The sequence below is a fragment of the Pteropus vampyrus genome, unplaced genomic scaffold, assembly GCF_000151845.1.
Source record: "Pteropus vampyrus isolate Shadow unplaced genomic scaffold, Pvam_2.0 Scaffold68, whole genome shotgun sequence".
NCBI lineage: Eukaryota > Metazoa > Chordata > Mammalia > Chiroptera > Pteropodidae > Pteropus > Pteropus vampyrus.
In genome coordinates this window covers 4254807-4273738 of record NW_011888849.1, presented here as the reverse complement: position 1 = coordinate 4273738, position 18932 = coordinate 4254807, and the positions used below count along the sequence as shown (strand labels likewise).

General features: G+C 37.8%; 1 protein-coding gene across 1 annotated transcript in view; it reads left to right on the top strand.

Moving 5' to 3' along the window:
* Positions 1-15426, top strand: part of STAMBPL1 (STAM binding protein like 1) — a 17149-nt gene extending 1723 nt beyond the window's left edge. The window contains exons 2-10 of the mRNA XM_023531471.1: positions 1213-1287; positions 1886-1961; positions 3694-3789; positions 5868-6225; positions 7313-7437; positions 9465-9602; positions 13275-13387; positions 14296-14395; positions 15100-15426. Of these exons, the coding sequence (XP_023387239.1) occupies positions 1213-1287; positions 1886-1961; positions 3694-3789; positions 5868-6225; positions 7313-7437; positions 9465-9602; positions 13275-13387; positions 14296-14395; positions 15100-15156 (1138 nt within the window). The 3' untranslated portion in view covers positions 15157-15426. The remainder of the gene's footprint in view (positions 1-1212; positions 1288-1885; positions 1962-3693; positions 3790-5867; positions 6226-7312; positions 7438-9464; positions 9603-13274; positions 13388-14295; positions 14396-15099) is intronic.
* The last annotated feature ends 3506 nt before the right edge of the window (positions 15427-18932 follow it).

The window sequence follows — 18932 nt, the reverse complement described above, 5'->3', positions numbered from 1 at the left end:
GATACCCTCTCATAGGCCAGCACGGTAACCTTTTTTAAATACTCTTTGCGTGTCCCTTTTTAAAATACTCTTTGCAAATTATATTTCTTGTTTCAGGCCATTCCCCACCCCCCCCAAAGGATTGTAAACTTTATGAGGGCAGGAACAATATTGCAGCTCCATCTACAACACCTGGAACATACCAGTAATATTTTAAAATTTTAATTTGATGGATTGAGACTGGAGGATAAGTTGGCAGTTATAGGAGGGGTCTGATTCAGGAATAGAATATAGCAGCCGGTTTCACACAGTAGTTAGCTTTTTTTTTAAAGCAATTTATTTAGCTGTGCGATAATGCTATATATTTAAAAGCTTCCAAAATGTTGAGTGAAAGTGGCTACCTCAAAATAGCCATATGCAAATATACAGCCCCTTAGATAGATATTGTTAGTAACATTTCCTAGTTTAAGAGCTAGCATAAATGGGATTTGGATTTTCTAACCAGCTTTCCAGCTTACTGGTTGAAGATCTGTTACAAATAATTATTTAATTTAAGCCAAAACTCTTATTTTTATTTTAATCGAAAGTCACATCTTGATTAATTTCTCTAGTTCAGTTGGGGACTTAACCTGAGAACATTCGAGAAATTGATGGTTGGCCACATTCAGGCTACCTAGGAAAATCGATTATTTCTAGAAAGTTAAGCAATAAATATGAAATTGGAGATTATTAATTGTCATTGATAGCAATGTTTCCCCAAAATTTTAATTGTAATTTAAGTGTGGTAAAGGGGAAAGGCCACTATGCAGAGTTACTTGGTAATCAGAATATTTGAATTCTCTTCAGTAATTAACTATGTGATAATTTGTAATTCAGTTTTCTTCCTTGGGCCTTAATTCCATATTTACAAATGAAAGACTTATGGGCAAATATCTCTGAAGTTTCTTCAACTCCTAATGTTTGTAACTTTATTCTATTTAAAAATCCTTAGGCAGCTAACAATTCATTGTAGCCTCTTTAAGTCTTAATTTTCTCATCTGAGAAATGAGTTATGATAGGTGAGGTGATGAACGATGTGCAATTTGTAAACATCGGAATACCAGGAATTTAGGGTAGTATATATTAACTGATCAAAAATAGTATTTAAAGCCCTTCATGACCTATCAAAGAAGGGCTGTTCATTCATTTAACAAATATTGAGCGTGTATTATGAGCTGGACACTATTCTGCAAGCTGGGGATATACATCAGTAAGAAAAACCTACGGAACCAATTTCTTGTGGAAGCTGTATCTTCACTTTACCTGGAGGTAATGCACCTGGCTTACTCTAGGGATTTTCTTTTACTTCTGCTATCCTTTGTTTCTCAAAAAGGTGATGAAAAATAATTAACTCCTGACTAGCACTACCCATTCATTCTACTAGGGATTCTGGCTGTCACTTCTCTTAGTCACGAATTTTCAGTTAAGGGTTTTGGATATATACACTATGGCATTATAGATTCATCAGTGGTCTTTTGAGTCTTTTCCAATGGTGAGAAGGTATTACATTGATTTTCCAAAGTCGTACATTTTTACGTGATCTGTGTTGCCACTTGCACAAAGAAGGAAGATGGTGCTCTGGTGGGATTAAGTACCCAGGACCCGAAGAGAACCAAAGTTATATAGTCTATTTAGGGAGCAGCCTGACCCTCTTAACCTCAGTGCTTAGTTTGCTGAGCTTAACTACCCTATAACACCAAAATCATATTCAATGCCAACATTTGATGGAAAGGCGGGTGAAATGAATAAAGGTTAAATAATTTATGAAACATGTCCTTTTTGAAAAAGAGGCTCATTCTCATATTGCAAACCATAATTGAGCTTTTGCTATCATATAATGCTAAGGACATGCTTTCTCCTTCTCTAGCTTATTTGTAGAAAAGCTTCCCGGCCATCGAGATTACCAACAATGCGCAGTACCCGAAAAGCAGGACATTATGAAGGTATTGCGGGGTCGATTCTCCCCGGTGGGATCAAATGCTTCACAAGTATCCATTATTATCGATTCACCACCCCCTCTTCCTTCATTCCTCTGTCATCCTCTTGAGAGTTTTAAGAACACTAAATCATTCCATTAGCCATGATATTTCGATTGCTTCTTAGACCATTAAATATCATTACTGAGCCAGTGTGGGATGTCTAATTGAAATTGAGGTGTGGTGTGGGGGGGCTGGTGAGGGGGAAGAAAAAGATCCAGAATGTGCTCAAGCACTTTGTGGTGTGAAGAAGGAATTATTTCACCATTCATCCTGGAGATTAAGAAAATGGTTGTCTTTCCTTATACTTGTTGGTTTTGACTATTCCGTGCAGTCCTGAACTCCGTAACTAAATCACTGTTGATTATTAAGAGAACCACAGAGTTCTAGTTATTTTTTTCTTATAGTACTAGCCTAATAGAAAACAAATTGTTTAGGGAGTGGCCTGAAATAATCTTGAATAGGCTACATATATAGTTCCAAATATCTTTAGCTGAGAATATGTCCTTTTAAATAATGTTTTTAATATATTTTTTCATATATTTTTCTTAAATAGTTTGGATTGATCTTATATGAAGGAAGATAAACAATATATACAAAACCAGTCACAGTATGAAATTTTAAATAACTCTCAAAAGATATCTTACCGTAATCTGATGGAATAAAGGCGCTCTTACCAGTTATGTCAGGGCTGAGGCGACCTGTGTGCAGAACTCAAATTTTGTCAAATGGTCATTTATGTTTTTTTTTTATTTCGATACACACTGATCTAAAAGGTCATTCATTTTCATGCCTTTGTGTAGTATTTCCCCTCAAGACTCTAGTTCATTCAACTTCAGAGAGTTCTGTTGGGAAACCAGAGGTCCCAGGCTACCAATGTGACTCTTTTACTCTAATTTAGAGTTATTGCTATTTGTACTCACAGGAAAAAAATTCTCCAAAGACATGTAGAATTTTTTGTTTATACTTGTTGGATAATGGATGGGTGGATGGATGGGTGACAAAGGAGTGAGAGAACAGAATTTTAGTGGAAGAACCTGGCTAGAGGCAGGAGTTTTTGATTCTAATCTTAACGGCCACTGGCTAGCTGTGATACTGGATAAGCGTTTTACTCTGTCTACGACTTTGCTTCCTCATTTCTAAAAAGGTTAGGGGAAGGAGTTGGTGCTTCGACTAAGATCAGATTTTCTAGCCATTAAGCATCACTAGGATGGTGTTTGAGATCAGATTCCCCAACCACTTCCCTTTCAGTAAACATGTTGATTCAGTAGATCTGAGATTAGGCCTGGAAATCTATATTTTGTATGAAAAGTACCTCAGTGATTTTTACAGTCTGTCAAGCCTAGGGATCCCTATCTATCATGTTCTTCAATGTCCCTTCTAACGATGATGACATACATAAACGTACTATGGAATGTGCAAATCTACTACCTAAAAATGGGGTACCTATCTAAACAAAATACTTATCTAACCAGTGGAGTCAATAAAGGTCTTACAAAGGAGATATTTTCCCCCTTCCCTACTGAGAAGTTATATTTTGGAGCCCTAAAAAGAGAGAATTATTTTTTCACCATCATCTTTGGCTACTTGGGTCTTGATTTCTAATACACATACCAGCTGTTTTTCTTTCTCAGCTGATGATCTGAAAGACTTTACTGAAAATCCCACTAATCAATATGTATATATATATTTTTAAAAGAAACTGAAGGAGATTGCATTCCCAAGGACAGATGAATTGAAAAAGGACCTTTTAAAGAAATATAACGTAGAATACCAAGAATATTTGCAAAGCAAAGTAAGTTCAGTTGGTACATTTATTTCATGACTGTTTTCTGTGCAAATATTTTTTTGAATTTCATTTTCATATGAGTTTTTCAAATGTCATATACATTTAAATTAAAAATTAAAGATGCAGTGATGTAACACCAATAAAAAATTCATGCTGATGTCTAGATTAAGCACTTGCACCAAAGATGTGGTATTTTTATTTCCTTACAACATCTACTAAGGCATTGCCTTAGAAAATAGATTTCCTAGAGTGTTTTAAACAGAGCTTTTTGACCAACTCTCGCCAGTGCAACCTTTGAGCCAGGTGACTGCTCTTTACCGATGAATGGAGGCAATAGGAGATAGAGAGAGCAGTATATGGTTTCTGGTGCATCTAATTAAGTAGGTCTTGGAAATGTGAATTAAATTCTTGAATATTACAGTCAATATTACATCAAGGTGGAATAATAGCTAACCATATGAGTGAAGTATAATCGTATCACCCAAGAGTGGTGGCCTCTGGATTCTTTAAAATAAAGAGCAAAAATGATAATGATGTCTAAGACTGAAAGATATTGAAAGAAGAAAATGACCAGTCAGTCTGGAGGATACTCCAGTTCAAAACATGAAATCTTAATGTTTATAGAATTATTATTAGAGTCATTTTTGCTTGTTTGTTTGTTTATGTTTTATGCACTCTGGAAGTTGTCACCTTTATCGACTCTCACTTCCGTTCACTCTCATTAACTCTGAACATGGTCACAGAACTCAACTTTTTTTGGGCATAGCCAGAAGTCAGGTTCGAGTGAGGTGTTTTGGCAGAGGGAAATCAGAAGATTCCCTCAAGTGTGGATACTGATGATTTGATTTGAACTATGGAAAATAAAAATGATTTTGGAGGCTCAGAGAAAGCAAGGGAGAGAAAAGCCCAGTTAAGTCTCCCTTCTACACTCAGCAGTATGTCCGGTCACCCCCTCGGGAGCTCCCTGTGGGGAATGGCCTCAGCAGCTGTTGCACAGTCTGCCTTTGGTGATACCTGTGACTTCACAGTCCACAATAGTATGGCATGTAGAATCTCTGGGGAAGTAGCGTGGCAGCCTTTATGCCTAGGCGAGATGAACAGACACACCTTTAAGCCCTTGCTACAGATAGCAACCATATTATCCAGGAGCTTGTTAGAAACGTAGATTCTCAGCCACCACCCCAGACCTGCTGAATCAGAAGGTGCCAGTAACAAGACCCAGGGTGGCTCATGTGCATATCAAAGTGCTGCTGTAAGCAGTGTCCCTCCCCCCACTGCCTTACAGTAGCTCCCAAAGTCTAGTTTTCATCAAAATCATTTGGGGAGCTTATTAAACATTTCTATTTTCTCACCTAATATTGCCCGGATATTTTTGTGAAGGCTAGGGAACTCAGGAATCTTTCATTTTAAAATTCCTGGTTTGTTCTGCTAGAGATGATGGGACCACATTTTGAGAACCGTTTCTTAGTGATCCCCCTTCTCCGTAAAGTTCCAGCTGTAAGGGTTCTAGAGTTGAATGCTAAGGGTTCTAGGGCAGCACTGTCCAATAGAACTTCCTGTGATGATGGAAATGTTCTATGTGGTACTTTGATATGGGAGCCACTAGTCACATGGGACTTACAACGTAGTTAGCAGGGCTGAGGAACTGGATTTCTAATTTCATTTAATTTTAATAAATTTAAATCGCCACATGTGGCTAGTGGCTACTGTATTAGACAGTGCAGTCTAGGGTGCTGTAACCATTTCTGAGATACTGCCCCACATGATTTGGTTGGTCAGGCTGAGCAGACCATCCTGACCTTGATTTTCTAATATTTAAAAGCACGGGGGAATGGAGGGAACATGATTGTCATGCTTGTCTCTGGTAAAATATGAGTGGATTTAGAACTGCTGCCTGAATCATATTAAGGGGCTTTTGCCATGATGTTATATATTTTCCTCACTGTCACACAAGTGTCCCTGGGGGCAGATTATAGTATCTAGCTGTGTGTCTCTCTGTTTTCTAGAGATTGAATGTCTAATCCCAGTTTGATGTCTTTGCCTTGGGAACTAACCTTTTATTTTGGCAACCACATTTTTTTTAGAACAAATATAAAGCCGAAATTCTCAAAAAACTGGAGCATCAGAGATTGATAGAGGCAGAAAGAAAGCGAATCGCTCAGATGCGCCAGCAGCAGCTAGAAACGGAGCAATTCCTGTTTTTTGAAGATCAGCTCAAGAAGCAAGAATTAGCCCGAGGTCAGATGCGAAGCCAGGAAACCCCAGCGCTGTCTGAGCAGATTGATGGGAGTGCTTTGTCCTGCTTTTCCACACACCAGAACAATTCCTTGCTGAATGTGTTTGCTGATCAACCTAATAAAAGTGAAGCAACCAATTACGCTAGCCACTCTCCTCCTGTCAACAGGGCCTTAAAGCCAGCTGCCACTCTAAGCGCTGTTCAAAGTAAGTGAATAAATGTGTCCTTGTGAGATATTAAATCTCTTCTAGTGAAACCATATTTCTGGAACATCTGGGAAGGCTCTCATTTCATTATCAATTGTGGTAGGACCTCTCCACGTGTGTACATGTACACAGAACTAGTCTTTCAGTACCATGTGGCTTTTACTATATGTACCTTAAAATTCAGAAAACATTTCGCTTTGTCCTCTGATCAAGCAGACTCTATAATAAATGGGACTGTATTTAGTCTTGGTATAGAGATTTTAAAAGAATTCCAAGCATTTTTTTCTTTCATGTATTTTAACCAAGAAACGTATGAATCTTAAAGGTAAACACATGAGAAAGATGTTGAAAAACTTGTTTGTCAAGAATTTTGCTCAGCAATTTGAATTTAAATGGTTAGCATTTCCCTGGGCCAAGAGGATCTTGTACACATGGATAGTTAACCTCCAAATGGATTATGTGTTTCTGCCAACAATTAGTGCAGCTTGATTACTGCTATGTCAGTGTTGGCAAGTTTTCAAAATCAAATGTGGAATTTTTCCCAGCAGACACTGTCTGTCAGCTGAGTTTGTTTTTTTCATTTATTTTAAAAGAATTATGAGAGGCAACCATTTTATAAATTCCTCTACTGCTAATTATTTCTGAAAACATCCTTTTACTTGATTATCACCAATTTTCATAAAGATATAAGTAACGTATGGGAAACACAATAAAGAATATTCATCCTATGTCTTATAGGATATATGAGATGTGTTCTATGCAGCCAATGCACTTAATAGTATATCTGCTTTGTGCCAAAGGGAAACTCACACATACTTGTAAATAATTGAGCTGGAGCACAAAGATATAAAGGTGTTTGCACTTTGCCACTTGTTCATAAAATAATTTATATGCAAAGGGTAATTTTACCTTCTTTCTAGTCAACATTTTCTTTTAAGAGTTTTAAACTAACACATGGAAAGTGAAGTATATGATCATTTCAATTTTGATATTTATATTTACTTGCAGTCACTTGCCAAAAACACATTTGAAAAATGAGATGTAATACTTGTTTTTTTTAGCTTCTTCTCCCTTTTCTGTTTCTTAGATCTAGTGGTTGAAGGACTGAGATGTGTAGTTTTATCAAGAGATCTTTGCCACAAATTTCTGCTGCTGGCAGAATCTAATACAGTGAGAGGAATAGAAACCTGTGGAATACTCTGTGGAAAACTGGTATGGTCTTTGTTTCATAACTCTCTGTACAGGATACTGTGAAAAGTACTGACGTCCTCGTGTTAAGCAGAACAGAATAAAAGCATCATTAAAAGTTGTAAACATTATGGAATTAACATGTGTTAATTTTATTGAACTATTGTCATGATTCTTGGAATTATCCTAGAAAATGGATTATAAAATTTCGGGGATGTTATAATAGCTTGTTGTAAAGAATTAAAGTATAGATTAAATCTTTGTTTAAAAAAATGATGGATTACAGGTCTTCAGATTTCTAAGTCAAGTTTTTTGGAAATTGTTAGTTTTTCATACATTCATATAACTACCTCTCCTTGTTTTTATCTGTGGCAGATATCATCTTGCTACCCTTTTGCAGACACATGTGGAATAAACCTAGCATTTTGTTGTTTTCTTTAAGGCAGTAGTTTCAACAAACTGAAATGTTATAGCACAGGCCATATATAAGCATGGGAGATTTTATCAGGAATGTCCGATGACAGACAGTGCCAAAGTAGAAGGAAATAAAAGAGAGACGATGCATTTAATTTCCCACTTGTGAGAAAAACGAGTAATGTTTCTTTAGAAGTGCCGTTTCATAGTCTCTTTTGGGCATCAGTCTATATTTCTAGGTCCAGGCACATTTTCAGTCCTAACCATTTAGCTTGGGAACTGTTGTTTTATTGAAAACATAATATGTTTTATTACACACACGTTCTCCTCCTGTATTCCAGTGTTGCGTCATCACTTTTCCTCCAGGAGAGAGGAAGCGTAGATGACAAGCACAGGAAAATGACCTGTTATTTCCTCCCCACAGCCACCTTATTTATCAAGGGGGCAATGTGCTATGAATGCTTCCTTCCAAGGACCATGTGTTGACCTTAGTTTAATTCCTTCTTCCCTCCATCCCTTCCTCCCTTCCTTCCTGCTTTCCTTCCTTCATCAGACAAACATTTACTGAGCCCCTATATGTGCCAGACACTGTGCTAGGTGTTGGCTTTCAGTAGCCTACAACAGCCACAGTCTTTGCCACATGGCCTATACACAATGTTTGTAATGAACCAGACGGATGATTAATTAGAAATGGGGCTGGGTGCTCTCAATGGAAGTGCAGGGTATCGTGGGAATGTGTAACTAGGAAACTTACCTTGTCTGGGAGGGTCAAGAAGGGCTTCTCTGAGAAGTGATGTTTACACTAGGCCTGAAGAATGCATCAAGTTAGCCTGGAGGAGGGGATGGGATGGAGGGAAGAGTTGTAATGAAGGCCAAAGGAAGAGTGCCCAGTTTGCAGGAAAGCCCTGAGGCTAGAGAGGAGTCTTAGGGCTTCTAAGCCCTAAGAGGATGTGCTGTGGAGGGATGGACAGCTTCTCACAGCACAAATATCTCTTACCTAAGGACCCTTCCATCACTTCACTACTTTATCTTTTCAGCTCTTTTACCTGAGGGGGGTAATTTATTTTTCCTTTCTCTTGATCTAATTGCAAATTACCTTAATTATGGAAAACTCCAGTGAGTCCCCTATGGTAGAAGAAAGTCTCAAGTCTTGAAGCGAAAATACATATAATTAATAAAATAAAAACAAGATCATTAACCTCTACAAACTTTAGAAATATCTTTCAGTAACACCACAGAATTATTTAACTAGGAACTCCCACTTCAAATAAACCTGCTATTATTTTATTCTGATTTTTCCATTACAGAGGTAATATATCAAACATTATTTGTTAACTAAACTTCCATGGGCTAGTCTGGGATGCTAATTTCTATTTATTGTACTTTTTTTTTTTTCATTGTGAAAATGGGTTTCAAGTTCCAAACAACTGACTGAGATTTTTGACAAATAATCTATCTTCCGGTTTGAGACTTCGTTTCTGCATTGTGATGGGGGGTGAGAGGGTGATAATGCAAGTAATGGGACTCTGTAGTCTTGGAGCAAAATATTGCCCTTCCTATTTAGGACTTTTTTTTCCCTTTTCTGTCAGATGTTTTTCTCCTCTGTCAGATTATTCTCTTTGCTAATTGTTTTTTAGACACATAATGAATTTACTATTACCCACGTAATTGTGCCAAAGCAGTCTGCAGGACCAGACTATTGTGACGTGGAGAATGTAGAAGAATTATTCAGTGTTCAAGATCAACATGATCTCCTCACTCTGGGTTGGATCCATGTACGTTTGACCCTTTGGGTCTCAGGTTTTGTTTTCGTTTTTGTTTTTTGGTATGTGGTGTGCCGTTTTCCTCCCTGAGGAAATTCAGTTTAATTTAAATAGTTTCGTTTCCGTTTTTTCAAGTATAATGTCATCATATTAAAGCATTTTCTTCAATGGTAGGTCATGTCTAAATCTGTCAAATCTGAATTTGTAGAGAGCTCTATTATACTTTTTTCTACTATGCAAAGTTAGAAGAAGGAGAGACATGGAAATTAGTGACTTGTTTTAATGATTTTACATAGTGTAATGATGGCCTAGTCACATTTTTAACTAATTTGACTATACAGTTATTAATGTTCTCTCTTTTTTTTTTTTATGAGATTCTTTTATGAAAACTTTGGAAAATGTTTCTTTTAAACCAGTGTTTGTACATATCAGATAGGGACCATACACTCCACTGTACCTTCTCTGTAGGCTGAGGATGAACAGCCACGGTGTAGGACTAAATGGATGAAGTCAAAAATATTGGGTTCCAACATTTACCAGGAGCAAGAAAGGGCTTAGGAATTAAAATACATGAGTTGAAATCTCAGCTCTGCTAAGAATTCATTACAGGAATATTGGCAAGTTATTTAAGCAATCTGAGCATCAGCTTTATATTCGTAAAACAGGGATCATAATAATTGACTTCAGGTGATGGCGAATGTTAAAATTTCTTAGCACATTTTTCTAGGGACTCAGAATATTGTGGCTGTTGATTTTGGTAGATAATGTTCAATTTTTCCTATCCTTGGTTTAAGCTATCCGGGGGACATTTTTTCATGCAGTCTCACACATCTGGGCTGGGGGGTAGGGACAAATCGTCCCACTGTCATGAGATGCTGGCCAAGGTTTCCAGGACACATCCTGGGGACCTTCAAAAACCCCTGAAGAATGATAAGTGATCATTTTTTATTTTACTTGTTTTATAGAGAAGTACCGAGTAAGGGCAGGACACACATCCACACCCACCCCTACACACACACACACACACACACACACACACACAATCACCAAGTGCAAGTGTTTGGTGTTCTGTGATTTAGGAGGGTAAAGGAAACTTCGCTCCCAGCTTTACCTGTAAATTGCCATGTGCCCTTGGTCAGGACTGCTAACCTCCTTGTTTCTAGGTTCCCTCATTGACCAAGTGAGGCTAATGCAAACCTTCTCTCCCTCACCAGATTTGTGTGAGCTGTAAACAAGATACCAGGTTTGAAAGCCTTTTGAAAAGTATAAACTGCCTCTCAAATACAAGAAATTGTTTATAATGAAGAGTTTGCAAAACTTTCCATATGTCTATTTGTTTTACTTAACAGTAAGTAATGTGCCTTACTGTTTGCTTAGAAGTTGCTGACTTTTAAAAGCCTTATTTAGTTTAACCTGATTTTTTGTAACAAGAATGCATTTTAAAGCAAATTAAAAAAAAATGTAGCAAGGAAATTGTAACATAAACTTAGAAAGGACTGACAATTTGTTAAATTCACTTATATTGAAAAGTCAGTTAGTTTATCTTACAGGACATTTCCCAAATTAGAAATAAAAGTTTTCCCTTATGAACTGTGTACAAAATATATGCAATAATGAAGTTAAATCATTTAAATAATGAATTTGGTATAATTCTAGACGTCCGGGATTTTGCTTTTTGTTTATCTCATCATAGCAAATTGTGGTTCAACGAAAGCACTAGAATGTTGTATGCTTAAACTTCAGTGGTTGTAATGACTTTTCGTGATGATTTTTATTGGCATAATAATAGCAACAAATTCCAGAGCTAACTTTTTTCAGATATAAATTAGTCATAGGAAAGAAGGGCCGAATCAGAATCAGACAGATCTGGATTTGAGTTTAGACTTCTCAGCTTAACTCACTCTATGACTCTTCTAGTTAGCTCAGTTTCCTCATCTGCAAAATGAGGATAATAATAGCACTTATCTTGTTATAAGAATTAATGAGATCATTCATGGGAAGTGATTAGTTCAGTGCCTGACACCTGATTCAATTTCAGTAAATGACATCTGCTATCATCATCCTCCTCCTCATCATCATTTTTATTTCCACAGAGGAGGTGGGTGGGGAAAGCACCATTCTCCCATGGGAGACTTGTCCTCATGGAGTAGAACTGATTCCCCTTGGCAGAAATGAAGGGCTCAGAATGTCTTCTGATGTGCATTTAGCCTGGAAAGAAATTGATGGGCAGGCTGATTTATTATTTGACAATCTGCTGCCACGTCCACAACACTAAACTTCCTTTGGACACTTCTGACATTCTCAGCAAGACATAGAGGGCTCTATGTACTAAGAGGAGGTTTTCATTGACTCAGATAACAGTCAGAACCTCCCACTCATGCTTTCACTAAAGATTTGGGTTTTAGAAATTAGGATAATTTCCATTCCTCAGTTGATCTACATCTCTGCAGATCAAGAGTCATTTTTTCCTTTCAGAACCTTTATCTTTCTGTAAATAGATATTAACAAATTTTATCTTCATTCTAGTAAATAAGATAGAAAGGAGTTTTAAAATCTTAACATTTCTTCAACAGACCATAGTTATGTGTGAAGGCATGAAGATATTTCTATGGGCATGTGCCCTTCAGTTAATAATGACAACATTAAAATAACAACAGAAATAACACAGCAGTACTAACAGCTAACGGTTTTAATTCCTTTTTATGTGCTAGGCACTGTGCTAAGAATTTTACATGGATTGTCTCATTTAATTTTCATAACAATCCCATGAAGAAAATAATTATCCATATTTTACAGTTGTTGAAATTGGCATGAGGAGGTTAGAAAATCTTCAGTGTCATAAAGCTAGTGAGTGACAGAGCCAGGGCCCAGACAGTGCATGAAAAAGACCTTGATTTCATGATTTAAATAGTCACATTCCTTTTTCAAGGGTAATCGGAGTTGACTGTGAATTTTAAAATCATTAGGGGTGCATGTATTTTTCGTATTTAACTATGAACCTCTGATTTGTCCCTCATAAATACAAGTTTGTATAGAGCCAAGAACCGGGAAGTTATTTTTTTTTTAATTTATAGTTTCTTCCTTTTCATCACAAGGGTATTTATTTGCTTTTCATGGTATGTCCCAAACACCTTCAGTAACTTGGAGAGTTTGATTCTCTCATTTGTAGGGAATGGAGATCCACAAAAGGATACACAGCAGCAGTGGTAAATTTGGTTAAAACTTTCCTTTGCATCCACAGTTTTGTATAAAATATCTCAGGATTTCCAGTCACAGCTCTGCTCCTGACCAGCTGTGTGCCCACGGGCAAGTTACTTAAAGGAGCCTCAGGATCCTAGTATGTAAAATGAAGATAATGATATAAGTATCTCCTAGATGAGTTGTGACGATTAAATGAGAATCAGTTTAAAACCTCTGGCAAATTAATCTCCAGTTCTGTCTTTCCCAATACACAGAAAGGACATAAACACTCCCAAGAACCTCTTCCCAAAGTCGTAGTTATTCCAAAGATGCAAAAAGGGAAGGAGTATGTCATCAGCAAGACATTTAAAAATTTTTGTATTAATGATGGTAAAAAAAGAAAAGAAAAAGCAAATAACTAGAGTTTTCTCTTAGAATGGGCTGTGTCCTTGGTTAAGACTCATCTACTCCAATAAGATCATCTGTCCTCTTTTCTTTTCATAGACACATCCAACCCAAACTGCGTTCTTGTCCAGTGTTGATCTTCACACTCACTGTTCCTATCAGCTCATGTTGCCGGAGGCGATTGCCATTGTGTGTTCACCAAAGCATAAAGAGTAAGTGTAAATATTGAAGGAAGGCAAGTAAGGGTGCGAATGGGGCTGCTGCATTCCAGTGTGTCCACGCACCAGGTTGTGGCACTTAGGTACTAGGCAGACATACCGTGCTCTTGGGAAAAAGAGGGTGGTGACAGCCGGCTCCCGTGTACCTGTAGCTTTGCAGTATTGCTTTTTAAGACCTGTTCAGTGGTCGAATTTCGGGTTCTCTTTCTTCAGTTAAAATGACCTTGAAGGATGAACTGGATGTTATTCCAGTTTGCCATTTGAGATCTTAGTTCTACTGCATTATTTCCTACTATAGGCTAATTTCCAGCCTTAGCTCGATTACCTCCAGTACCTTTCTAGGTTTGGAACACAATGATTATTGTAGAGTGATTGTAAGCAGAGGAGTCTAAACCTATATTGGAATCCTGTCTTCACCCTCAAGTGGTGTGTTTAGCAGGATACCTGACTACTGTGAGGCTCAGCCTCTTCATCCCTGATACCTGCCCATCACCAATTGATGTGAGGATGAAACTAGAAGATAATCTTTGTAAAGGGCTTCGCATAGTACCTGGCACTACAGCCAGCTCTCCATAAATATTTGCTGTTGCTGTCACCACTATTAGCATTACTAGAAAAATTAGAAATATCTTCAACCTGTAATTTCCTCCATGGGGCCTCTGCTTTGCCTGTGTGGTCTCTTCCCTTCAGGTGCTTGGAACAGCACTGGTCTCTCTATCATCTCACTCTGCTAGGCCAGTCATTGCAAGACTGGTTCAAAAAACCACTGCAGAATTCCTAGTTATTATGGCTTCTTCATCCATCCCATTTGAGGAATATGTATGCTTGTGTCATTCAAATAAAGCATCTGGAAAGCCAAAATGATTCTTAATTGTGTACCTTTATTTCCCCCTGAAACTTAGCACTGGCATCTTCAGGCTTACCAATGCCGGCATGCTTGAGGTCTCCGCTTGTAAAAAGAAGGGCTTTCATCCACACACCAAGGACCCCAAGCTGTTCAGCGTGAGTAGACGGTGTTGGTTGTTCTTTGCAGATCTTTATTTTTTTACCTCCTCTTCCCCGCCCCCGGCAGTATAATAAGGGATAAAACATTGTACTGTTTAGTTTGGAGTTTTATTACCCAGAAAATTAATCAATCTTTGTAATTCTGATTTCTTCTCACTATTATTTTATTTACAAGGGAATGCCAGTATTTCTCTAGGAGAGTCAACTATGCCTTAAGTTATTTTTCTATTTATGTTATCTGTGTGATACTTAAATATAATTTTCTTCAGATTCCAAGTAAGCAAACAGTTATTAAAGAAAATGTCTTTACATGTCTCATGAATGATTCCCACTTGATGTGGCCACATTCATTTTTTAACAGTGATTCAATGAAAACTGTAATCATACTTCTGAATTAGCTTTGTATAGCCCAAAAGAAACAGTATTTGACTACATCTTTTCTTTCTAACTACTTCCTTGGTAGTTTTCTGGCTGTAACATCTGAGAGACATTATTTTGAAGTTAATATGTGTTTAAAATGAAAATTACTTGGCAATCTCTGTAAATACTTTCTTGTTGAAAATGAATGAACATGATTTTATTTGTTCTGATTGGAAGTATTTTTAAAATTAGATGTATTTTAAAATTAGAAAATTTATGTTCTCCCCCTAAAGAGAATCGAGTAAAACATTATGATGTAAAGCTAATTTTTTCTTTCCTAGATATGCAAACATGTATTGGTAAAAGACATAAAAATAATCGTGCTGGATCTGAGGTGATGTGTTCTGAAGATTAACACTGACTGTCAACACCAGACACCTACTCATGGATGTGTGGTTGCTGGATTTTCTTAAAATGTTTCCAGAAACGACTGATATTTTATATTTATACACTTTAGATCTGAAAGTTTGATATTTATTGCTCTTGCACATTTTGAAGTTTTTCTTTTGCGTTGCTCTGTCTCAAGAGTGGTCACAATGGTGTTAAATCAATACCTATAAATGTACCCAAATATTATGACCAGATAATAAATTGTGCTGCAAACAACATGACTGGTATTTATAGAGGCCTCTGTGTATGTTTCCAGGGCTTTAGATGTTTTGCTGTATTTTTTCCTCATCCTATAAAACATAATTCTAAGCAAGAAATTCTGAGCACCAGGTGGTCTCCAAGACAGGCCATCTGTTTCTGCAGCCTCTCCATGTGGTAAAAGATGAGCAGTTTCCACATGTAAGAAGAAACGTGGCTGTAGATAGAAAACCCCATCCTGTGTTTTCAATGTCATCAAGTCCCAAGCTCAGAGATGCATCTGCAGTGAATCTTAGTGTAGGATACAAGAACAGTGAGCATCTACTCGGGGGTCAGGTGTCAGAGGGTTTGGAGGAGCAGGCAATTCATTAATTTAATTTAGAGGATTAAAAGTAGAGATGCTTGAGAGAGGAATTAAAAAGACTCAGATAAAAGTGTAAAGACTGTTACTATGAAAGTCAACAGGGGTGACAAGGAGAAGAAATGAGGTATAGGAAATAACTGGTAGTTCTCAGCCCAAAAGAATAATTAAGAAAATAATTTGGGAAGTGCACTTATAATTTTAAGTGTCTGTATATAAATCAATGTGCAAGGCATAGGAAGAAAATTACATTTAAACTGGGGCAACAAACATACAATGTTATGGTATTACAAATGGCTTGGAGTGGGATTCGTGACTGGTACCCAGATAATAAAAGCATTTACCTGGATCAAAATATATAGATTAAATAACAGGTGTGGAAGACTTATGTACTATGTTGGCAAGTTGAATTGGTGGAAATATTGTGAAGAAAATTTAGCCGCAAATGTCAGGAGGGAAAGGATGAAATGATATTGTTGAAGGGACAAAGTCCAGCCATTGCAGCTGGAAGGAGATGGATGCTTCCTTCCGACAATCTACACAAGACTGACAGCAAGGCACGTGAAACAATGATGGGGCTTCAAACCATCACATGAACAAGTGAACGTCATGTTTAGCTAAAAGCAAATCATGATAAACCCTGGACTTGCCTAACTGATTGCTGAATTTCTCTGTAGGGGATTTAAATGTTAACCAATAAAGAAAGACGGATGTTGAATTGACAGAAACTTTGGAGAAAAATGAATACATTGAGAGGGATCTGTAAGGGAATTGTTTTGGGAATATGACATTTCCAATGACCCTATCGGGGGTACTTTAAAAGAGACTAATGACTGAAATGTGTAGGGAAGTCCCTAAGAAATCAAATGCATGGTATGTCACCCTAGACGTTCCCAGTGAGGTGAGCACGGGATGGCAATAGAGAAACCAGCCTGGAAACTCAAACAAACTCATAGCTCTGCCTAGATTTCAAAGGAGCCTGTGGGAAAGATGGAACGCGGGCACTGAGCCCAAGAACAATTCTGAAAAGACAGATAAAAATTGGCAACCAAGAAAACAACACAGGATTGACTAGGAATGGCCAAATAACAAAACTAGAACAAGTTAGTAATGAATTTGATGTCCATGGACTCGGGGAGTAGAGGGCTTCCCAAGGGGTGTTTGGGCAAGCATGTGTTTGTAGAGTATTAGGAGAAGTAACGCGGAAACAGGTTGTGATTGGCTAGGGGTGTTTCCTGTCATACTTCAGGGTCTTACCTTACTCTAGCCCACCTTTCTTCTCTCCTGCCAACGTTTGAATTTCCTTCTCCAGCCATTTTTTTTCCCCCTGGATCTGCAGTTTTTTCCCTGATGGGGTCAAACTAACCTCACCTAAGCTTCTCTATTCCCAATGTCTTGTATGCCAACCACAACCTTCCCAGACTGTGCTTTTCTCCTGGCATTATATCTGAATTTCCTAAACAACCTAGCATCTAATTTTTAGCTCATATTTTTTAGCTCATATTATATCATGATATCTGTAGTCCAAGGAGGAGTGTTCCCTATAATCTATGTGTGGATGAGATAACATTCCTCCCCCATTAGTCTGTTCTCTAATACTGGCATCCTGTCACGCCGATTCTGCTTTAGTTCTTAGTTATGAATAACCTGTGGGCAGCTCAGTGGCTTGTTTCTGCCTTATGACAGCTCGTAAGTTTGGAAAGTTTAGATCTCAGACTCTGGTCGTAGAGCTTGGCTTGCCCTATGCATGAGGACTTGTGTCTACAGCCACCACCAGCTAAGGGCAAATTAATTCAGCAAGGCTGCCTCCACAGACAACGGACTCTTTCCTGAGTGATGCTGTCCCCAACTTCTTGGCATCTTAGGGCACCATGATATTCTGACATACTTGACCAAAAGAAAGGATTATATAATTTATTCAAGTAAAAATGACTATTGGGACTAGGGATTGTTGAGAAATGAGATCATCAGTATAGAAATCGAAGTTACAGCAGGAGACCATGAAAATGTAAAATGAGAGGAATCTGATGAAAAAACTGTAGCTATTAAATGGTCCCTAGATTTAGAAAGAGCTCAATTGAAAGCCAAGAACATTTACTTTCTTAGATTTCTGGAAAGAATAGAAAGAGCAGCTATGAGTATCCAAACCAGTTATATCCCTTCTGAATAGCAAATTAGAAAAGAACCCATTTTTTGGTCTCTAAAAAGATACATTGTATTCACTAAAGGAGTGGGGCATTCTTGGCACTTTTATTTCCCTGGAGGGAGAAGCAAAACCTCAAGTCTGAGGTGAAGATTGAAAAATTGTTCATGAAGTGGATGTGGTTTTCTTATTGATAATTACAAACCCAATTTCAGACTTCCCAGAAGGACCATGTCACAGAGCTGAAGAACTCTGGGAAGCAGCAAACAGTGCCATGCCTTTGCCTAGCAGAATGAGTCCCTGAGGCTCTGTGTCCGAAAGAAGAACCATCAGAAATAAAGTCACACCAATGAGAGATGGGCTGGCCAGGAGGTAGAGCCCGTGTGAGCCTCCCTGGAGGTCCGTGGGTGTGCCTCCATGGGTGAACGTGTGCATGTGTGTTCGTGGGTGAGTGCATGAGCGCCTGTGTTCCTCGGGTGAGCTTTCATAGTAGGCTATGCAGCTCCCTCTTTTGAATATGAATCAATTCCAGAGCCCCATTTGCCACCGTTTTACCTCCCAAGGCAAAATGGTTCATTTCTTTTCAGATTTGTGTTTCGGTAGTTATGGGCCGAATTGTGTCCTCCCACAAATTCAGCAATAAAATCTTTTATGTATCAAAAACTTTTTTCCAGGGAAATACATTATTTTTAATTGTTTTATTTAAAAAAAAAAAACTTACTGAGGTGAAGTTCACATAACATAAAATTAACTATTTTAAAGTGAAAAATTTAGTGACATTTAGTACATTCACAATGTTGTATAGACACCACCACAGTCTAGTTCCGAAGCATGTCCATCACTCCGGCGTGAAACCCCTGACCCATTAAGCCATTTCTCCCTATTCCCTGCCTTCAGCGCCTGGCAACCAGTTCGCATTGTTGTATGATGTATCAATATTTCATTCCTTTTCATAGCTCACTAATGTTCCATTGTATGTAGATACACAATTTATTCATCAAATAATTGAGTTTTGGCCTGTT